The sequence below is a fragment of the Balearica regulorum genome, chromosome 1 (genome assembly GCF_011004875.1).
Source record: "Balearica regulorum gibbericeps isolate bBalReg1 chromosome 1, bBalReg1.pri, whole genome shotgun sequence".
Taxonomy (NCBI): domain Eukaryota; kingdom Metazoa; phylum Chordata; class Aves; order Gruiformes; family Gruidae; genus Balearica; species Balearica regulorum.
The window spans coordinates 101,253,464-101,277,227 of record NC_046184.1 but is presented as its reverse complement, the minus strand read 5'-3'; the positions used below and the strand labels follow the sequence as shown (position 1 = coordinate 101,277,227).

Here is a 23,764-nt window from a genome sequence, read left to right as displayed (position 1 = left end):
CAAGCCCCCAGTCTGCACTGGCAGAGCGCAGCAGTAGATGGCAGGAGGAATGGGAGAGGAAAAGCTGAGGGGGTGCAGAGTGGCTCCAGAAGGTACAGAGATACAGAAAAGGTGAGCAAGGACAGGCGTTAATACACACGAGGCGGGCGGGTGACAGAGTGAGAGAGCAAGTAGCAGCAGATTAGGGAGGACCTGGAGTCAAGCAGACAATTAGCAGAGAGCCTAGAGAGGAGACACAAAAATAATTAGGGTAAGTGGTGCAGCTGAAAAGAAATGATGACATGAATAAAGTAGGCGCAGGTGCAGTCAGGCAAATGGCAATTGGGTAAATACGGGAACATGGTAAACACTGGCAATTGCAGAAATGTGATAAATATTGGGTAAATATGGGAATAACTGTTGAATTGATTTCCCTGTTGAGGGCTGCCTTTGCAGCCCTACCTGAAGCAGTGGGACCACAGGAGGCAGCAGCTACAGAGGGAACTATTTTTTCCTCAGTGGCAGAAAAATTTGCCAAGCCATGCCACGGCAAAAGGCCCCTGGCATGGGACACTGCCTTGAGGGGAGGCTGGAAAGCATAGGATAGGAAGTGTGGCCCTTGTAAATCAGATACTTTTCCAAGGAAGCTGCTGTGAGATTTATTGGGAGAGCAAGGCTTTGGAATAAGTTCCTCAGTGCTCCCTCTGCTCAGAGTAAACTTTATCCTTTCTTCCCCTCCTTCTCTTCAACTGGAGGGAGAAACAGCAGCAGCCCTTCTTGGAGATCAAAGTTTTAGTAGGCAACAAAGACCTCCAAGGAGGCTGTTGCCATGGCTACCTTAGTAACAGAGGTCTTTTAATCACAAGAGTCTCCTTTGTGAGCAGCATGTGGCTGCGGCTGGCAAATAGGAAAAGAGGGGCAAAAAACCTTGGCAACAAGTAGCACTTCTAAATGGTGTGAAATAAATATCTAGGAGTAGGTTGGGCTAGGGTGAGGGGGATTGGACCAAGATTACCAAGGTGGCAGCACAGTGGTCTGGGGCAAGGCAGCAGTGCCTAGCAAGGACAGGACCAGCACTCTGGGAGTGGGAGGACACCAGCTGCCTTCCTGGCATCAATGCCTTTCCTGGATTTTTAAGTGGAGGTCTCCCATGCCAATCACTTCCTTTGCCTGCTGGGACTACCTGCTTTCGGTCAGGAAGGCACAGCTCAAGGTCGGAGAGCCCTCACTGTGAAGTTGCTTACAGACACCTCCCCGGCTGAGATCTGGCCCTCTATCCCCAACGCATGGCCAATAGCACTGACATCTCTGCCAACCGCTGTGACCAAGTACTGGCTTGGATGCTACTGGCAGCTATTCAGCAAAACAGAGCAAAATCCTGAAACCATCACCTTGTAAGGGAAAATTTTGCCAAGAACTTTTCCATCTCCAAAACGACATCAACTTTTATAATAGAGTCTCCCCTGGCACACAAGAGACTCCAAACCTGGCTATATTTATACTAGTTATTGAGTCACTTTGCTGAGTAAGAACTGTCTTATTAGCATTGCACGCCATGCACACATGTCCCAGTAGAGATTTATCCTCTCTGAAAGCCAACACATGTCTCTATTAGTACATTAATTACTGTGCAATATGCTGTGCGTATATGTATCTACATTCTTTCTGACCTATGGGTGTTAGACTTGATAAATTTTGGGTTTAGCCTCTATCAGTACTGGCTGGTAATACAAACTACCAAAGATGTCAGTTTTCCAATGTTAAGCAGTAGCTGACTTCAGAAATTAACAAAAAACTCAAGTGCTAATTGTTGTTATTTAAAGCATAACAACGGTAGAAGCTGAAGCTTCTAGAAGATTAAATAAAAAAATAATACTTCACTAATATATAATTTATGTAGTATTAGCTGCCAAATTGGATGGGGAAAAAAAAAAAAGCAGGCAATGGCTGTCTAGCAAAGCACGTGGATAACTAACTAAAGTATCAAACCAACAACTGGGATTACTGGATCACTTTCCTGCCTCTTCCAGGAACTTGACATATCCTTGGGAATGAAGCCACTGTTTCATGAAACATGTCTAAGCTGTGTAAAATCTCATAATGCAAACATGCTGAGCTTGCACAGACCTACGCATTTCAGGGTAGCAAGCTGCATGCCTAGCTATACCTACAGCTGTTGCCACTGCTCTATAGCAGTAGCAGCTTGGGAAGGGAGCAGTATAGCTGCTTTCACAGGACCCTACACTTGATTAGTAAATTCTGGCTCTCAGCAAGGCTTATATGGGTTACATGCAATCCCATGCAATTAAGCTAAACTGCTTCCTGATGTGAGGTGGGTCATATGAAGCTAGGATGGGGTATCTGCTGACACTGGCCTGTACTTCTGATTTGAAGGTTATTCCAGGCACCCTGCCTCCACAGTTCAACAATGGCTGCAAAGAATGACTTTACTGAAGCCCAGACATTCTCATAAAAAGCAGTGCACAGAGGCTACCAATAACAATTTGATTAATAGCGCTGTGTTTCAAGAAGCAGGACACTCAGCTGCTAGCTACTAAGATAGAAATGTAGACTTTCTAAAATTTAGGATTCAGCCTTTTTCGTTCAATCATATTAGTTTTAAAAAATAAAAATGTATGAAGTTGCAAATGGATTCACTAGCCCAGCTGTAATATCAGCAAAGGGTTCTACATTTCTAGTAAAACGCAAGTGCAGAGAACATCACTTGACTCCTGTTCTGGAATTGCTAAGCTCTGTACTAGTTTAGTCCTGCTGCAACAGAAGCAGAGTTCATACAGTTTCCAGCATGCTAGACCCCCTTTGGAGATTCCAAACACCATCAAAATACAAAAATTTTTAAAAGTGTAATAGTACTTTTTAATTTAAAATCTTTTCTTACTCTGCAGGAGGTTCACTACCAGCCAATCTCCTTCTGTGTTTCTGAGGCACAAAGGTTACTATCCCTCTTCCCTTGCCTACACCGATTCTGTAAGAGAGGGTTAAAGTCCCTGACTAAGCAAAACCTACTGAATGGTCTTTTCAGCAAAGCACATAAGCACACGCTTAACATCAGGTATGCTTTATAAATCCTATCATCAGCTTTGCTGAGCACAAATGGATACAAATAAATGCTTATATGCTTTTCTGAAATAGGCCTGAAATGAAGACTGCACATGGGATTCTCTGATGCTACGTGGAGTTCTCCAGCCTCTATGTGTGTCAACATGTCACATCCAGGTGACAAAACTCAACATGCAATCCCATCATGACCCAGGCAGACTGGCTACTTAGACTTCACTGGAAGTCTCTGTGATTGCTTCCCTAAGAAAAAAGGAATACTGTAATTTGCTCGGGTTTTCGATTTTGTTCCAAGTTGTGATAAAGCAGCTTTTGACTGATTTTTAATGGTGCAATTCACTGTATAAAGGCAAGATTCTCCACTTTTAGCTAAGCAAATTTCCATTAATTACTTGATGTTATTAGGTATCTACCATTTTTGCCTCTCAGACCTTTCAATGTTTCTGCGTGATGTTAAACTGCCCTGTCCAGCACTATCTTTCTCTAACCTAAACATACCTTTGATCTTGGCATTAATATGAAACCACTAGAAGGCATATTTTCCTATTTCCTTTTCCATTCTGCTCTATTCAAAATTCTAATCTATGCTTAAATCACACAGCAGCCTCAAAATAAGCAATGTAAATTATATTTGAAAGACCGCTGTCAGCAGGGAGCAAACAGCAATGTGCTGTGGGAATCACAGTGTCTCTCGCAGACACTATCCCTCCGCTGCTCCAACTGCTCTAAACAGGGAATCTGGGTTCCACCCAAAGAGCAGCAAACAGCAAAACAGCAAACAAAACCCTTTTACCGCGTGTTCCTTAGGACTGTGGAACTGCTCAGATCTACATCTGTACTCACTGTCTCCCTGCAAGTCACAAATACCTAGCAGAGCAGTGGGATGGAATAAAAAACGTCCCAGAAGATGCCAGAATATTAAGAAATGGTATCTTCACCACTGTCTGCTTCCTCCTTTAGCCATCAATGGGGAGAGGTAAAGGAAAAGGAAGAAAAAATACCAGCAAATGCAGAAGGAAAAGAATGAGGTGGGAAGGGGAGGGGAGGAAGGAGAATAAGGTGAGAAGGGGAGGGTGGGAAGGAAAGGAGGAAGGAAGGGAGGAAGGAAAATGGGTAGGTAACCTGGAATCACTCCGAAAGCTGGAATGTTGCCTCTGTACACTCTACCCAGGAAAAGAAATACACACAAGCTGTGCCAAACAGCATGAGGCAGAACAAAGTATGCCCACGACAAGTATGCTTTCATGCTACTGCCAAACTTAGGAGAGCACTGCACAAAATGCAAGGTCAGACCTACAGGCTGTGGTGAACAGAAAAGCAGATGTGGTCACAGTAACGCAGCCTAAGTTACGTGTTTCCTCCCAACATAACCACAACAAACTGGGGCCGGGGACATCATCAAGCCAGCCTCAGAGGAGGGGAGTTCTTTGTTTTCTCCCCACATAGTCTTCTGTACACACTGAAAAACAGATTCTTCCTGTTACCATGGCACTGTTTCATCACTGGTGTCTGAGTGCAGTTGCAGACACAGATAAGAGAAGACACCAAATCCTGGACAGGAAGGTGAAGAAGGGACAAAATCCAGCAGTCCATCACCACTCCGCCACAGACAGCTCCTCTGGAGAGCTGTAACAGCCACATCTGCCACCTGGCAGAGATAACCTCACCTGAACTAACACAGGTCAGCCTTGGGCCTGTTATTAACTATGATACACAGTCACACTGTGCATGTAGACAGGGGTATAACAGTGTTTTCTGGAGGCACCCATTCTCCAATTGTCCATTGCTTGACTGACATCTGAAGGAGTGAGAGGAGGTGATGACACTGTTATAGTCACTCACCCAAGACATTCAATCTGGTTTACTTTGTGATGACAACCACGGCTCCAAATATAAATGTCAATTAAACTCTGACCTTAGCCATGAGAGCAAGGGCACTTGACAGACATGTTCTATCATATGCCTCTACATATAACCTACACACTACAGACCCAAGCTTTTCAACATTTCCTTCACAGGATGTACAGAATCTGTACATCCAAGAACCATGCAAGCATGGAGCTGAACAGAGACACAGAGCCAAGCATGCGTACTGCAGAAAGAACAGGTCCTTTTAGTGGCAGCAACAGCTTAGACCTGATTAGGGTGATTGTGAAACTGCACCTCTAAATGCAGAAGTATAATTAGGCAGACAGAAAAGTCTCCCAAATTGACACACTCAAGCAGATAAACACAGTGCTGCTTGATATCCTCACAGGTCAGAAGAGTGGGATGAAGGGAATGTTAAAAGACTGCAAAAAGCATACGATTCCATGTCTTCTGTGTGTCTATTTTTAAAAGACTCTGTCTCAAGTGTTCACTTTGCTGCAAGTTTGTTGGTTTATGCCTTAAAAACAAAGGTTGTGACTTTCCAGAGCCCTGCACTTTCTGTAGTCATTTGCGCCTGTGTAATGTGTGAGCAGTGTGGGTGTAAACATTACTATTCTGGTTTAATAGTGTTTGCCACCCACTTTGCCTAGGTGTGAATGACTGCACAAGGTGCAAGGCAATGGCGAAGGTACTGCGGTGATTGTTTTACATAGATCTTACACCCATAGTAATATGGTGCACAGATATGTAGGGAGAGCAGAAGGAAAGATACATCAGGTATCTGCTGAAAAAGCAATCTGGCAAGAGGGCTTACCAAGCACAAGCAGCTCCACCGATTCTTCATTCTTGCCCTCCACATCGTCCGGTGTGATAATAAGGCAGTAATAGAGCCCACTGTCTCCCCACATCAGTTTCCCAATCTGAAGGTCTGCATCTGAAAGGCAAAAAAGAAAAGTCAGGCTTTCCCTCCAACACCTATAGGAAGAGCAAAGTGTTGAAAGCACTGCATCCACCTCCGTGTCCCAAATCCATTTCATTTCCGTACTAAGAGGGTTTAACCTTATCCGAAGTATCACACTATTCAGGAAAAAACAACAGACTCAGCACTCTGTGGCTGTAAGTGGGAAGACAGGTAATGCTGCAGGGGCAGCTCATTCTGCAAGTGCTGAGAGCAGAAGGGGTAACTAATGTCAGTCTCTGTCCCTCCTGTCACCTAAGGCCTGGGGTCCCAACAGTATTCTTGCCGTGCAAAAAGGGCTTAGACATGGTCTCCTCTACAGCACTTCAGCCATCCACTGAGGAGGTTACACAGAGACAAAGGAAAACACTCCCCCTTGCTGAGGCTGATCACATGCTCTCCACACCAAGGAACCTCCACTTCTCCCTACGCGGTCTTCAGAGTCAAGCAGAAGCCTTGTACTTTTGAGACATAAGGTTTCTCACAAAGCCTTCCAGACCAAATGTTTAGGGACTCTGCCACCTCCCCACCTCCACCCAACTTGACTTCACCCGATGGAAACCTCTTCCTTTCACAATGCCCAAGGCTGTGCGGGTTTAGGTTCATGACAGGGTAAGCTGGTGAAGTTCAGAGTTGAGCAAACATGACTTATAGGATAATTCTGGTATTTTGGAACTGGGAAAAAAATCAGTGGAGTTTGCAAGGAAGAAAAAGCCTGCAGAGACTGAATTCATACCTCTCTTGCTGGCACTCCTTTGTCAAGGAAAATCTATATACAGAGCAATATGCAGAAGCCAGGACTAAAACCCTTCCATTTCATCAAAGGAAAAAGAATACTGTAGTAGGGTTGGAGACCTACATGGAGTCAGATGAAGGGAAGCACCACAGGAAATGACCTTTGGATCTAGGGTTGGTTGGTTGAATCCGAAATGTCGGACATATAACATCTCCCTTCCAGCAGCCTTTTCTAAGGGAGTTAACTGAACAATTACTGCCAGCTTCCAGTATCCCAAATTGCTAAGGGTCCATTCCAACCCCCACCAAGCATCGCTGGGGTAGGAGAGTTACCATGTACAATGCTGACATCTCTTTCTTTATAGAAGTCCCCTATAGTGACGGCAGATCCTTGTTTGGAGGCCACGACACGGACTGTTCTCCTGCTGTCCACACAGTCCAGGTAGGGATCCCAGTCCAGATTCCTCTTGCTCATTGTTTGTAAACCAGAAGTCGCCATACCCAAAGCTTCTCCCATCCGGTCCTGGCAGTAAGATTTAAACCTCCACTGTACCACAGCTGGTTGGGTGGAAGAAGTAGAAAAATGGCAACGAAGCAGAGCAGGCTGAAACAACATCGCCACCTTCTTCTTCTCAGGCACGGTGACCTGCAACCCTTCCATCTCGGCTAAAAGACAAAAATGTGAGAGTCATATGCCTTGGCACCGCTTGAAGAGGGAGCTACTGCATTTTATCATAGCATCATTCTCCCCACATACATAAAATGAAAATGTCCATCTGTTTCAGGTGCTAGGGTGCAATACTCCTCAATGTATGTTAGCACACATGCTGGCAGCAGAACTAAGTTTGCTTTTTTCATAGCCTACAGCCACAAGGAAAAATACAGCACAATGGGGCTGAAGGCTCAAATGTAGTATCCTTACACTCTGCAGAGACCCTAACACAATGGCATGACAATTCACAGCTTCTGTTCACAGATAAGGAAAAGGTATTTTAGGGATGGCCATACTCCACTTCTACAGCAGGTCAGCCAAGGGGCCAGATCCTGAGTTCGTAACAATCCCAATGCAGAATAAGTCACCCTCCTCCCAATTTCTGTGGTATCACACCTCCTCTTTGAAAGTCAGGCAGCACACAGTGCCTGGCCCAGCCCGTTGTGCACTGGTGCCCAGTTAGTGCTGCTTGCTCTGCCAAACTCCAGAGATACATGAAGGAGTGGATCCAAATCGCACAGCTCCTGCCAGGGCTGGCATGTAGCACTGAGAGAAATTGCTCCATGTGGGAGGTGCAGAGAAAAATGGCCCAAACACTCAAGTTTTTCACATTCCCAGGGAGGAGACGGATCTCAACACATAATGTTTATCTACCAGCTGACAGGAGAGCTGCAGCCTGGAGCTGATGTATGAAGGCCTCAGAGAAGATGCATGGGACTCCTGCCACATCCTTGTGTAGCTTAGGGAGAAGCCGAGAGTCTGTGAGCAACGTCGGCAGAGAGCCCTCGGGAGAGTGAGGTACTCCATCTACCTGCAGGGGAATGGCCGAAACCTCCCACGCATGCCCTTCATTGCTTCCTTCCTTCTTGTACTGCAGGCAGCAATGACTGAGAGCACTTATACAACACTGGAAACACATGCTGATGCTTTCCCAAGCAAGGATGTGCTAGCCTGTGGAGGCACAGAAACAGCCCAGGAGCAAGGAGGGGGAACCTAAGAGAGGAAGTTTGTAACCAAGGGCACTCTTTGCAGCTGAGGGGCAGCAGGCCTGACGGTGGTGGTTCATATGAGAAAAGGGAACCAGTTTCAGTATGGAAAATGTTGATAATGGCAGTTCCCTACACCCAGTTACCACACATCCCAAAGCACAGAGCAGTGAACAGTGAAAAAGATACAAGGACACATTCAAGAGAATAAAGCAGAAGAGGATGTTTATACAACATCATGAGGGACTGATGGACTTAGGGGAAGCTTAGGGAGGAATGAAAGACTGAGGACAAAGAAAGGCTTCCTGATGTTGGGAAGCAGTAGGAGAAGGGCAGATGCCAAAAAAGAAGAAAACAGAGTAGTAAGGATAAAATATCAGGGTAAGTATAGGAAGCAGAAGGAAAAGCAGGATGATAATCATGGAACCAGAAAGCCTACATTCAGTTGGAAGAAGCTGAAGAAGGTGTCTTAGCCCAGGTCAAAATAATTTCCAAGGGCTGGGGCCAGATTGCAGGAGATTAAGAAATGATGTAGAGAGGAGAGGAAATGGAGTCAGCAAAATTAAACCTCCCACTCCAGAAACTAGAGGTGAAAAGGAGATTGAAGCTGGCAAAAGAAAGTAAAATGACAGGAGATATCTTTAGGATGGGGAAAAAAAAAGGCATAGACTAAAGCACTGGAGCTTAAAGCAGTCAGAAAGCAATAAATGCATCAACAGCATGACAACAGCAGGCGTGAGGGGACAAGGTCAAGTTGGAGACAGCTGCAAACCTGAAAAGCAAAAGCAAGCAAGAGATCTCATGATCAGGAGTCAGAATCAAAGGAAAGTGAAGAGGCTGGACCAACACTGAATATTCATTTCAACGAGTTATCAACGTCCAAACTACAAATCACAATGAAGTCTATAAATACCAGTCAGGGGATAAAAATACAGTATGGACAGAACCTAGAGGAAAGCATTTTTCAGAAAGGCAAGATAGTCACTGATACTAACAGAGTTACTGATCTAGGCAGGATTTGACCCTAGGGACTACTATACGAAGGCCTGCAGTGCACAAGGGTGCTATGGCATTTGCACAGGAACGCTGTATTCTGCATATAATGAACGCCACATATCGTACTTGTGTCATGTGGAAGTTGCACAGGAGATGTCATTAGTTTTGCCAGAAGTGCCTGGACCCAAATCCAAATGCTGAAGTGTGAGTGTTCTCCAGAGTACCACAAAACACAGCTGAGGTCCCAATAAGATGCTCCCACAGGAGAGGAAGGGGCATGAGGCAGCTCCTCCACTTTCCTGAGGTGCAGGCAGAGAGATAACTCCAGAAGTAGCAGCTGGGGTGTTTCTGCCAGGCCTCCTTTTCCCAGGGAGGGACTAGAGAGGCAGAAATGTGGGGGCCATGTGGCACTAAGAGAACATCACCACTTGCTTCTCAAGGTGAACCAAGTGGTGACATTGTCTTATTCTCTCCTCTTCAGAGACCCGTGCTTCCCAGGTTGCATCTGAATGCAAGAAACATGATGAACACCTTGAAAAACAAATGGTTCCAGGTCAGACTTGCGTCTGCCAACTCCATGCCTGACCCCACGCGGTCTGTGGCCAAAGCCAGCATGTGACATGAGCTGATCAAGTGACTCATCACGTTACTTCAGCTTCAGGCATAAAACCGTGACACAGTGAATATTTAAATCTTTCCCTTGTGAACGAAGTACGCTGCTTAGTAAACACAGTGCTTTCAGCTAACCATGCACCATAGCCCTCCTTCCCTGTTAATGAGATTAATGAGTTTGGCAAGCCAGGGACTGCTTTAATAAATGATTAGCTGAGCTTTAGCAAATTCTCATCTGACTAACTTTCCCCACCCTACCCCCATGTGAATGTCTGTATCAAAAAAAGAAAAAAAAGCTTTGGGGAAAAAACAATAATTTTTTTTCTACCCAAACTCATTTGGGAGATGTGCAGTACATTATCTGGCATCTTCTATATCCTATTCCAAACTCTTTACTAACTTTTGAAGTATTATTTTCGGATCCTTTCCAGAAATAGCATTTAAGAGCAACACAGTGCCTCAGACTGAGAGACTGGCGCAGTGGAAACTCTGTATCTATTTAAGACAAATTATATATAATTATATATGGCTGAACTGGGAAATTATACACCTGTTATTTCCTCTGCCAAAAAAAATTATCAGAATTGATTCAAGTAGTACGTCACTGCTGTAACAGTGTCCATCAAAAAGGCCAACAGGATGTTTGACTGCCTGAAGACAGCGGTGGCTTTACACCTATCAGTTATGTCCACGCACGCGAATTACAGAGGGCTGCTTAGGACTTCCTCAACTTCAAGAATAAACTGCTGACCTCAAAAATCTTCAGGAGTCTAGTGAATATAAGAAAAGCCTCAGATGTAATCACAGGAACTCTGGGCTGTTTATACAGCAGAGCAAAAAAAAGTGGAAGATGTTTAAAAGGATGACAAGCTTAGTGACAGCACTGTGGTAGCTCTTCGTCTAGTTTAATACAGGTAGGACTAAAAAGAAACTGAATTGTGCTCTGCTGTTTTGACTAATGCAGACAGAGCAAAATCAGCCCTTATTTCAAAATCATCATGGAAATGTAGTTCCTGCACTTCAGAGAAGCAACGTGTTCATTGTGAGTTTCACAATGTTTGAAATTTCACAAGAAGAATCTAGCTCCTGGGAGTCTCGTGACTACATGACAATTTTGCTTGTTCTCCTAAATCCAAAAAAAAGGTCTGCAAATATTAATCAAGTGCATCTTAAAAACACAGATATCCTTACTCTCAGAAAATAAAAAGAATCCATGTGTTTGTATGTCTGCACATATGTATATATACACTCACAGAGAAAGAGCTTAAAATAATCACACTTCAGAAATATTAGTGTATGGGTTTTGTCTGTTTCTCATTGGCAATGTGTATGTGTCTCCTTTCTCTGATTCTTTTCCTAAACTATTATCAGATTATGCATTCACACTATGCAATCAACATTACACACAAGCTATCACTAATACATTTTAGTCATGATTAAAGAAAATTCCAGGAAGTTATTATAGAGGGGATATTTGTAAGGGCACATTTGAGACTTTTGAGCCTGATCTTCATAAGTGCCTTCCATAAGTAAAAGAGAGAAGGCAATTGCAAGGTGATAACTTAAGCTGTTGCTTTTCAGTTGCCCTCCGGAGCAGCCTATGCCTCCCTGCGGCTAGATGAATCCCAGGAAGATTTAGCTTCACTACACAGCCTTAAGTTAGCCTTTATGAATAGAATCATAGAATGGCTTGGGTTGGAAGGGACCTTAAAGATCACCTAGTTAGAATAAAGTTGACATGAAGCACTAATCCCTGTAAATAATGGCGAGGCCAAATACTGTAGTTCAGTGTAGTAAGTCTCAGGCTGCATCCTTCTAGCGCATAAGGTAAGATTTGAGTCCAAGAGAAGGTAGCACACATTATTTTTCAGGTCAGCATGGGTCTCCCTATCTGTGCATGCATCACATCTCTTTCTTTGCAATTATTTGGCTCACAGTACCACTTGCCTGAGGCAGTACAGCTGATGCTATGAAACTACAAAAATTACAACCTCCAATTTTACGCACCTTTATTGATAGGAGTGGCAGTTGTGCACACAGGAGAAGGGAAGTCCTTGGGCCCTGAACCAGGCACCTCAGGAAAACTACTCCTAGACTGTACCTATGGGCTTTGGGAGAAAAGCATATGTACATTGGTAAGAGACAGTGCTCCTAGGGTAGTTTATATCACTTCCCCCAACAAAATAAACTGTTGGGCAAAAGGATGCTATGTCTTTCTTTTTTTGTGCCTTGGCTACTATGCATCAATTAAAAGTGTTCTTTCCCCCACTGCTGACTACTGGCACACCAACCACACTTTCAAATGTGGATCAAGCCTGAACCAGGAAGTGTACGATTTGGGCTTTGACCCTGAAAAGTCAGAGATGATAAACAGATGTGCAAACAGGTGAATGGAGAGCCAGTGGGATCAATGAGATCGTGTTGTACAGATTCTTGCCTATTCATGCTGGACTAAATCCAATCCATGCGATTTATCAGCAAAAGCCATCACCGTCAGATTGTGTTGAACAGCTTATGGGAAATGAATTGGATGTATTGATCTGGTTTCTGTCAGACTTGTGTTCTTAGCTCTGTGGCCACTGTCAACTTTTTTAGCCAGCAAGAAACCAATGCCTAAATAGGTCAGCTGTAGCTGAGGTAAAAGCATGGTACTGTTTTTTACAGCTCCATAGCAAAACCGAGAACTTCAGTTCCCTAACTGCTTAACCTGGAAAGGGGCAAAACCAAAGCAGTTGGAGAAAAGGGTGGCCTTGCACACCCAGCAGTCACAGCACAGAACCTCAAGACAAAAACACGCCCTGTAGGGGCCAGCCCAGACTCTGCAAACTGACTGCAACAGACACTGGACTATTCCTTGCTCTTCCCCATGCTCTGTGATGCTGTCCCCCAGGCGCACCATGCTCCTGACTAGGTTAGTAAACAGCCCTGAAATGACAAGGACTGTGTAAGATCTTTCACAAGAGCTCAGGACTTTCACAGGCTTTTCTAGGTATCGGTCTCTCTTCACCAGCTTCGCTGCGCTCATTACACTCTCTTACGACCTGCTCCTTTCACACAGTCACAAAAGTCACCCTGGATGTTTTCAGGTGAATTATCTCAGCTTTGGTCACCAGATAAAATCCACCCTTATTACTATCTGAAAGCTGTTAAAATTGTCAGATGGCTCCTGGTTTAGTCTCGGTTCAGCATCCCAGAATTCATTCCCCGAACTATCACTCTGTAATTGGTTACCACCACAAGCCTGAGAACAAAGGAAAATAAATGGGAAGAGTCTCTCCAAGCCTTATCACACCAAGCCATAAACCTGTCCTTGGGATGGCATTGGGATATCCACTGGCGCCAGTCCCACTCAAGGTGATCTCACAGGAATAAAAAGTAAGAAAAATGTGAGATTTCTTCCCAGTTACACTACGCTTATGTTGTGTGAAGCCAGTCAAGGGAAGTCAGATGAATAGTTTAATTCAAGGGAGATAAAACAGTCCATCCATTTCCCTGCCTTCCCATGAAGTCTGCTCAGTTGGCCAGGAAACAGCAAAGCACAACTGTGCTCCAGCATGCCCCCTCTGCCTGCTCTCAGCTGTGCCTGGGAAAGCAGAGGTAGTAAAACTACCCGCCTTTGCACCATACCATTGCATTGAGCGGCTCTTCTGCATAGGGAGAGTAAACAGGTAACGAGTGCTAAATTATTGGTGAAAAGTTACTTAACAGGGAGGGAAGATCGCATTTTGATATGGACAGTCTTCTAACTGTAATCTTTCCAAGCTTAGACTGAGTCTTGAGGCAGAAAAAAATTTGCTCTGCTTGTTTTGTAGGTAAAACTGGAATTCAGACTCCAGTGCAACACTTCCCTCAAGTTTTAAATGCATTAGAAATTGCACTATTAATAAGAATAATGGTAACCACAAGGAGAGGATTCATTCCAGAATCAAGCTGTACTTGGTAGTTTACAAGAACCAGCTTTACACAGGGGCTTAAGGATACTTGAAAAATTGTACCACCTTCTTCTAGAATGAGAAGAACAGAGTCCCATACATATCCTAACCCATGTCACTTCACAGGAAAGAATAAAGGACGACCTGCTCTTCATCCTTTTGCTGTTGTTATCCAAATACTAGCTTTAGGCACATGGGAGAGCAGGGCAGGAGGAAAAAAAGCCAAACCAAATCCATTGTACCTCACGCAGGATTTTTTGAAATTGTATTAAGAAGTCGCAATGCACAAAACCAAACAAAAGATAAATGCAAGAGCCAAAAATTAAAGACAAACAAAGGACAGAGAGGTATTATTGCTGGGAGGAAAGGAACTGTGAGTGCTGATTAGAAATTTCTCAGCCCACCTCCAGGAGGGAGGAGGGGAGAGAAGGGGGCGAGAGCCTCTCTCTCTTTCTTGCTCCCTTTTGTCTCCCTGCTTCCTCCCCATCTTGCACTCTCTTACCCTGGCCCCTCCACCTCCCAACCCCCACTTCTCTTTCCCAGAGTGGAGTGTACCACTCTGGCTGGATTAGGGCTCCTTACCTTGATGCAGACCTTTCATTCCTTTGCACAGCCACTGGGGAGAGGAAAATCTTGGATCCATATTTGCTAGCCTCTCTCCCTTTTCTGTGCACACACGTACACACTCACACACACACCCCTTTGCTTATTTGCTTTCTCTCAGCCATGAAAAAGGACAGCAGTGTCTGCTTTATCACTGGGCGGCAGCGGCTGAGAGGCTGGAGGGGAGCGAGCTGACACCAGCTGCCTCCATCTCTCAGCACACAGCTACAGCTAACCTGTTGCCTGCCAGAAGCCTTTGCCTGCCAGCAGTTGACAGCACCAAAGGCAGGCAGTCCTGTCTCAAAAGCCCAGGACTAGAGGAAACTGCAAGGTCTTCCTACTGCAGCGATACCTCTTGCTCTGCACAGACCTTGCATGCTCCAAAGGCAGTTGCTGCCAGTAATCATGAGCTACCTTTAATGGAGGGAGAAAGGTGTCAACAACCCAGCCTTTTAGCTTGATGGAAAAGTCCTGATCTAGCCAGACATGTTCAGATAATGAAGCTCTTTAAAAAGAGGGAGGAATGTAATGTCATGTTTATCTCCGCCCTGTATTCCTTTACCAGTCCCTGGATGCTATTTGTCTGCATACTACTATGGCTAGTAGGAAAGGAATGGTAGTTGTGGGTACGCTGGCACTCCAGACCAACTCAGTGAAGCGGGATATGTTCAGAAGCAGCCAAATGGCAGGGAGGGAGGGAGGCAGGGAGAGAGGCAAGGAGGGAGGATGAGCTGGAAGCTGCCAAAGCCCCAGATGAGGCCGTGAAACCCTGGAAGGGAACAGTAGGCAGGCACCGGTGTTGAAGATGACTCAGAGTGAAAAAGCAAGGAAAGGGGTGGGTGGGTGGTGGGAGAGAGGTGTTATGACTAAAAGCTGAATTTACTCCCTGTGAATCCTAAATCTGAATAGGAAGAGAGAAGAGCCTGAGGTCTTTTTTGTGGGATACACTGGTGGTGGTGGGAAATATATGCCACTTAATCCAAGTGTGTCTGTTTCTTCTTTCAACCTGTAACTAGTCTGCCTGGCTAAATAAGCCTGCTGCAGCTATTCCTAAAGCCTCTTGCTCCTGCCTGTGCCTTGCTGCTGCACCGGCTCAGGAGGCAGATCCTGCCGCTGACCTGACTGAGCTTCCTCTTTCTCCCCGATTCCCGCCTGCCCTGCCTCTGTAATCTCCTGCTGTAATCCCTACTCTCTCCTTTCCTCGCTGTCCAGCTCCCAGACCCCAGCCCCTTTTCAGCGTGTTCCCCCTGCCCTCTCTCCATCGCTGAGCCCTCTCTTCTCTGCTTCTCTCCTCCGGCTCCCCTCCCCCTCGCTTAGGGAGGGCTTGCCCGACCTCTTTAGGAGCCGGCCGGGCAAGAGGTGGTCGGTGAGCTGCGCGGGGGGAGGCAGTCCCATCCTGCGCTCACAAAGGCCTGGGCACAGCTGCCCTAGCACCGGGAAGGCCGGATCCTGCCCCCCTGGAAGCCGGGACAGAGGCAGGGCAGCCCCCCCACACACACACATCTGTTAGACGTCGTGTGCGGCCAGGACATCGGGAAAGAAGTTCCTGCAATTGTTCTCAGCCCGGCTTGGGCGGGCAGGGGGGACCGAGGATTGTCGCCATCCTCCCTGCACCGTGGCCAAGGACACTCCGGCTCCCTCCGCGCTCCTGCTGCCTCCCCGGGCCGGCTCCCACCTTCCCCGCCACAAGCGCGCTCCTCTCCCCCTCCCGCACCGCGGTAAACAGTGGCCCAAGCACCTCTCGCACCCCGCGGACATAAGCGCCGGGGGCCCCTTGGATCTGCCCCCACGATCCCCCCGACCGGGCCCGGGCAGGCAGGAGGCTCCGGCGGCCCCGTCCCCAGCAAGACCAGTTCTTTCGGCGAAGTCTCGGCGAACTGCACTGCGAGACGCCCCCGAAAAGACCTCCACCTCACGCTGGCTCGCTCCGCAGCTGCCCTCCCGCAACCGGCCGGGCATTTCCCCAAACCTCTCGTTTTCGCCCTAAAGAAAAACGTAGAGCCCGCCGAGCACGGCACAGGCACGTCGGGGCCGCCGGGACGCCCGTGCCCGGCAACCTGCGGCCCTACCTGCGAGCCACAGGAGGACGATCCAACCCAGGACGTGCCCATCCATCTTCCCGCTGGCCCAGGCGGCGCGGGCGGGCGGCAGGCGCGGGGCGGGGGCGCCACGGGGCGGGCGCGACCATGCCGCGGGGCGGCGGGAGAGGCCCGGGGGCGGCCCCGCCCGGCGCGCCCGCAGTCCGCTCCGGCAGCCGCCTCCCCGCAGAGCCGGCCGGGCTGGCGGCGAGCGGCCGCGCCGTGTAGCTCCGCTTCGCTCCGCTCCTCCCCCGCTGCCGGCTGGCGGCTCCCGCTGCGGCTGAGGGGGGCCGCCTCGCAAGGCCGCCCCCGCGGCTGTCCGGGCGCGGCGGCAGGCGGGGACAGCGCGGCGGCGGGACTCGGGCGGGGGGCGCCGCCGCCGGGAGGCAAGCGGAGGACGGCGTAGGGAACAGCGGCTTCCCGAAACTGCTTCCCTCCCTCCGGCAAAGGCGCGTTTCGGTTGCCAGGTGCCGCTGGGGGGTTGCCGGAGCTCTTCTCAGCCTGCGGGCACCCCGGCACGTTTCTCTGCAACTACTTCAGCCGGCGAGCGACGCGCAGCCCCCGGCTCCCCCGCGGGACGTGCAGCGGCCTCTGCCGTGGCCCCGTCCTGGGTTACAACTTATCTAGTAAGCACTTAAAAATGTCCAGTCCTATCATCTATCGTCCCCAAATTGACCAAATGTATACCTTGGGAAATGAATGTAGACTGTTCCATTTATGAATTTCCTTGGGATTTCCACTTCCTGCGTGGGCACTCCGACTAATTACTGCAATTTTAGATGAAGAGGGGGTATAATTTTAGATGAGGAAGAGGTGTTCTGGCTATTAATGATGGACAGCTGAGTTGTGGGGTGTTAAGTTTTCTTGCCAACATGATATTGGAAGGGGATGGAGGTTTTTGGGGAGGAAGGGATCAGCATACCAGAAATACAGCTGAAGATCACTTTTAAAAAGATGGATGTTGCTCTGAAATTAAAGTCTTGGCCACAGTGGACCCTCATGTATACATACGTACTGTACTTAAAATTTCTAAACTTTCTGAGGAAGCAAAATATGTGAGTGGAATTATTCACAGGCCTAGGGCTGGCTAAATAGCGGCATACTTGCTTTGGTGGCTCAGCACCAAAGGACCCTCCAACATGGCACTCACCATTCACAGCATCCAGCACAGCTTCCCTGTGCGTGTTGTTCATCTTCGGGCGTTTTTCTTTCAGGGACTTGGCCAGTGTTTGTAACCAACGTTTGCATTCTGCAGACATCAGCGATCCACACGGGAGATGGGAGTAGTCTTCAACAACTTCTCATCTGGAATCCGCCAAAGAACATAAACCATTCTGATTTTCTAACACGAAGCTGGCCCCCAGAAGGCAGCAGCTGCTAGGTGTGTCCCGCTGCTCAAGGCAGGGTGCACAGGGATGCCTGCGGTAAAACTGTACAAGCCACTTGCATTCCAGCAGGTGTTTTCCAATTGCCTGTAGATGTCTCATAATTTTGCCTTTCAGACTAAACTCCTCTACAGGCAAGATAAGCTTTTTTTCCAAAAGCATGAATAAAAATAGATCAATAATTTCTGAGTGAAAAAGCAAAACAGCATGTTTGCTATGATAAAAGATGTGTTGAAACATTTTGGTTGTTTTTGAACAGTTGTAGTCCCTCTGTTAATATAGTTAAAGTGGAATTAAGCAAGGAGACAATCCCTAGGCAGCCAGTCTGGTTTTAAGTGTTTTATTCAGAGCTATTCAATGTTATTTAAAAATACTTTTCACATAGAAGTTTGTTTTTATTCAACATTGCTTTTTAAAAAAAATACACACCCACCCCATCAGTGTCCTGATGTTCCTCTGACCTGATACATTATGAATTTAACTGTTTTGCAGTACTAGCTAAAAGCCACTATTAAAAACTAAGACCCTGTTATGCTAAAGACTGTACATATGCAACAGCACACAGTGCTGTTCTCCTTCAGCACACAGTGATCTGACACCGCACTGCCTTTGTGCGTACTCGCAGGTGGAAGGCAAAGTAGAAACTCTTGCTAGGGCCACAACTCAAGAAATGCATGTAGTTCTGGAAAACTCAGATGGAGCTGCAATAGGATATAATCCGTGAAGGTTTGTATGGGCTGAACTAAGACTCCTAAAAGGTGAACACAAAGCTATTTTTTCTCTCCCTCCTTTAACCATTTTTCCTGATAACACTCAAAATCCTGCTGCCTTGCCTTTCTGTAACTTAATTGGCCAGGAGTCAGAGCCAGAGTTTCCTGAGACAATGTTGATGTTGATTATATCTCATATGTTAAACACTAGGAGCAGTACAATCCCTTATGCGTCACTATTGTTAGCTACTCATAGCTTTTTTTTTTTTAGCTACTCCAGCTTTTGCAAATAAATTTGGCATACATCAGTTTTGCTAAACTTTTGACTCACAACAAAGGAAGGAAAGATTTTCAATACAAGGAAGCACCATTGTTTTGCATGTAACGTTGGATTTAAAGCTGCTTTGAAATTTTCATACACTCAAACTCACTGTACGGTTTTTTCATTTAATGTGAGCTGTCATTTGTATATATGCACGTATGATGGATGTCGGAGCCCTGAATAGATGTTCCAGATCTCTGTAGACCTTTGATCTGAGTATTGCAACATCTGCACTGGCTTAATAGTTAATGTTGGGATGTTGCCTTTCATTTTAGCCAGTTCTTGGAGACAGAAAGCCGCATTTCACCTTCAAAGAGTGCGTAAATTCCTATGCAATTAGCCAGATCGCTTCAAGCCACAGCCCAACGAGGATTCTCTGTCCCCTGAAAAACAGCATATTGGTAGACTTCAAGCTTCATCTTCCTCAGCCACTTGAAACCTTGATACTCGATGACCAAATTCCCCATGCCTGTCCTGCGTAATTTAGCCCCAGACTGAATGGGAAGAATACCATGCTACAATGTTGATACAAGTGATACTGCGACTCTGGAGCAGTTATCTAAGCAATGTGATCATGAACAAATTCAGTTGAACAATAGGGACACAAACAAACTCACTCTTTACTCATGCTGTAGCAGCTGCTGGCTCTTTTCTTTCCAAGTACTTCATTCCTCCCTCCCTCCTTTCATCTTCTAGTACCAGTCTTTTGTGGTCATTTCCTCTGTTGATAAGCAGAGTCAGCCTTTTAGTAAGTTAGCAGCAATTGGAATGATTTACACCAACACCTCACTCAGAATGACCCGTCTCAGCAACATCCCTGAAAACCCACTACGCTGCATGAAAATACTTCTCTTCATGCATACTTTTGCACATTCATTCAGCCCCCTGGATTTCCCTTGTAGAAATTTCCATAGAAACAGTGATTTCAACAGCTTTCTGGGATGTCATACTAGATTCAGCCATTAAACACTGCTCTCTTGATTTAATACTGAGACCAGCACATTACAGAAGCGATTAGGTGACACATCATCAAATCATAACATTTAGTGAGTCTCTTAAGAATAGCTACTAACTAAAACTTTTCTTTGTTTGCTTTGTTACGCTGGAATCTCTTATTAATCGTTGATAGCTTCACAGCAAGACGTTGCTGAAATATATGCACTCTGTGTATATGTTGTTTTTTCTGAGCTGCCTGGCTACATTTGATAGCAGCATAACACAGAGCTTTTACTTCCCATTAACATCAGGAGTGGGTGATATGGATACATAAACTGCTTTTGTTCTTAACTATGATGTTTGTACCAACAAATATTTAGAATATTTAATGGAGAAATTTGACTCATTTCAATGAGTTCTGTAATATAAATTCAGCATCAGAAAAAAACCAAGAGAACAGCATCTGTCTATAGTATTCACTCCTCTGTATAAATTTCCCATGCTGCTCCTGATTTTTTTTTAGACGCTAAAAATCATACTGTACCTTTGCTACACTTTCAGAGGGAACCTGAAATTTTAATTTAAGTAAAACACTAAGTGCATATCAGCAATAATGTTTTGTGAAGTCATTATATAGGTACATGATCATAAGTAAATCATCCCAGCTCACAGTCTTTTGTGTGTCACTATATGCAAAAATACACAGAACAGGAATAAGCTAAACTCTGCTTGCATATCTACAGATAACCAAGGAGATAGCGAGTTTTTAAACCCTGTACTGTTGGCTGTAGAGAAACTGTGGGCAGCGCAAACACCTTCAGAGAGCTGGAGTTCACAAACTGAACTTTTGTGACTGCCTAATCCATGTCTCTTACTAAAACAGGCCACACCACTTTGCCACACTACATCCTGTTTGAACTACAGCATATCTGTTAGAAAAAGAATCACAGAATAATTTGGGTTGGAAGGGACCTCACCCTGCCCCTAATGTCATCTAGCTTCAACTGCTAGTACTGTCAGGCTAGATGGAAGGGCCTTCTTAAGGCATTTCCAAACAGAGGTAACAACAAACTATGATCAAAGCACCCTTTAATGTTCTTTTTTGGAAGTTCCACAGACTGTTATTTTACTATATCCCTGAGCTAACACCAGATCTGGAGAGAGCATCCCAGGCACGGTTGCTAAAAGCATGAAAGCAGAAAAGTACTACAGCATTATCACTCCTGCTTAATGTTTCTTTGTTTATCCTTCCAGGGATCGTGCTGTTAGTTCTTTTGACATAGCATCATATGAGGAGGTCCTCTTTGGTGGATATCCCACTCTGTCACCTACGTTATTAACTATTCCCTCAATTTTTGTGTCATTTGCAAGTATCTGTGATTGACCGTGTGTTTCCTTCAACGGTACCAACAAATATTTAGTACTACACAGACAAGAAACGACCTATGAAAGATCTTGCTGAAAATGTGCAATCACAATTCCTCATTTAAAATTACATTTTGAGACATCCTAAGCTAATGATTTAACTGGGGACTGCATAGTCTCTGTATCATTGCATTTCCTCCATTTGGTGTTGTGTGGTCCAGTCACATGCCTCACATGTCTGAATGCATTACCTTTAGTAACCATACTTAGTATCTTTTTGATGCAATTACAAACCAATGTGGCAGAATCTATTTTCTGCAAACCCATGTTGATTGGCATTAATTACATTACTTTTATTTAATTCATTATTGAAGCAACTCCTGTATCAGTGATTCTATTCTTTTGCCTGGGAATCCTGTCAGTCTGACAGGTCTATAATTACCCAGGTCATCCTATTTAGGGCCAGATCCAAAACAAGACTTTGGAAAATTTTTGGTACCTCTAACGTTTAGAACTGCAATCTAAAAGCCCTTCATTCAGCAGCAGTTTGAGACTGAAAGCTCACGTGTACTCTCAAAGTTGACTGCAAGCTTACAATTTTGCTTCTCTGCATGCCCAGATGGTCCTGAGCAGTAGAGGTCTAACAAGCACCCAGGCTAATGCTTACATACATCTAGGTTGTTGCAGCCAGGTCTCTGTTTTCCACCTGAAAACCTAGTCTTATCAGATATTAAGGATTTCCAGTATTTGTCCAGGATACAGGAACAGTGTGGTGGTTTCACTGGAACCACAGCATTAAAGATATTTCAAATTTATGGCATGGAGGATATGCAGCTGTACCACACATGGGCAGATGGTTGCCACGTACATTGTAACAGGTTTAGTAGTTCTGGGACGTGCTGGTCAGCAGGGTTACATCACTTGCCCGGCAAGTCCCATGCATCCCACAACCCCATGCCCTGCTGCACTGCAACTCCTGGCACAAATGCTACTATTTCTGAAGAGCAGACAGAAGCATAGCAGCTGGAAGAAAGATACTGATGTCACCTATGAGGCCTGATCTAGGACATTCACAATAGGTCTAACACTCAGGAAAGCCCTACAAAAGGCAGGCAAGGGAACAAGGTGGGGGGGATGTGGCTTACCTTTTATAAAGAGGCCTCCTGACTCCTAGGTGTTCAAAGTTACATCCTTAATCACACAGCTGAGATGAAAAGCACCCTCCGCTCCTTTTGCAGCTGTGGCACTGTTCAGAAAGAAACCCAGGATTCATTAGGTCAAAAGGAGTGAGACCAAGAGAAAATTGACTACTATAGCTTACTGGTTAAATCGTTTGCCTAGGGAAGGGGAAGCCTGCATGTTCTGATCCCCGAAATGTTTATGCATTACATATGAAACAATAATAATTACTGGACCAGAAAGGCAAAGTTCCCACTTTGTATCACTCTCTAGGGAAACTGTAGGTTTAAAACCTTCATAACCAGGCCAAGAAAGACATCAGCTGCAGGATTATGTGATAAAAGCTTGTCTATACACCCACAAAGTAGTGCAGAGAGACAATGGCATGGAGGTAACCCAAATAATACCCTGCCCTGGCTCCTCTCACACCCATCACAAGAGCCATCAACCCATCAAAGGCCCATCTCCACAAGTCCAGAGGTGCACAAGGACATGCTCTCAGATGGGAACCCAAATTAAGGACTCGGAAGAAGGGAAAATCTACCCAGGCACTCCCAGGGCTGTCCCAGGAAAGCCTCAGCCCCAGGGTGCAGACATGAAGCCAATCAAGATGAGTCAACACCACAGCAACTTCAGGACTGAGGGGGGTTGCAGCCTGTGGATTATGGGATGCAGGGTAAGAGCATTTTGGGATTGCACAGGTCTTCTTATGGTATGCTTAGGGGAGGAATCAAAGGTGAAGAAAGGGAGAGATCTAGGTGATTTGGGAAGGAACAAGTGTGGGAAAATAGAGGGATAAGGAGATAGAAAGGGCCAGTTGTGTGTGAACAGTTTGCTGAGTGGTGTGCTTGTCTGCCATTCCCTGCACCTGCTCAGCACAGCCCGTTCCTATCTTCTTATTGAATTCCTTCATAACTCTTTCTGAGTGAAGGACTCTCAATTTTGGGCTGATGGATCTGGCCCGATTCCCCTAAAATAAACACCAAATATTTCACTTTGTGGGAAAGTGCTGTAGCCCCAGGCCAGCAGATAAGTGGGCAGCAGCAGCTGTAGTCACCGCCATGTTTTTTAGAATAACTTTTGCTCATTCTTCCCGAGGAACGATTGTAAGACATACCTTGGAAAGAAGATTATAGCCGTGAATCCTGAATGAATGAAAATTAATTAGTGGCAAAAAAGTGCCAGATAGTTTTTCTCTCTACATAGTACTAGGGTACATAGACCCTATTTTGAGATATCTAACAAACTCCATGCATTGTTGGGAAAGCACAGGTCCCAATTCTGGACCCGGGTTTCCAAGGCCAAGTACCTAAGAGTTATGTGTTGGCA

At 45.8% G+C, this 23,764-nt stretch overlaps 1 protein-coding gene across 10 annotated transcripts in view; it reads right to left on the bottom strand.

The window, feature by feature from the left end:
* Positions 1-17,784, bottom strand: part of ILDR2 (immunoglobulin like domain containing receptor 2) — a 42,421-nt gene extending 24,637 nt beyond the window's left edge. For 3 of the 10 annotated variants that reach the window (XM_075768785.1, XM_075768794.1, XM_075768811.1), the window contains exons 1-3: positions 16,530-16,719; positions 6,953-7,285; positions 5,741-5,860 (exon numbers count right to left, since the gene is read on the bottom strand). In XM_075768785.1, the coding sequence (XP_075624900.1) occupies positions 5,741-5,860; positions 6,953-7,285; positions 16,530-16,575 (499 nt within the window). In that variant the 5' untranslated portion in view covers positions 16,576-16,719. Of the gene's footprint in view, positions 1-5,740; positions 5,861-6,952; positions 7,286-14,439; positions 14,516-16,529; positions 17,011-17,688 lie in introns of those variants that run through there. The other 7 variants (XM_075768771.1, XM_075768777.1, XM_075768802.1 and 4 more) reach the window with 6 other exon arrangements.
* Between the last annotated feature and the right edge of the window lie 5,980 nt (positions 17,785-23,764).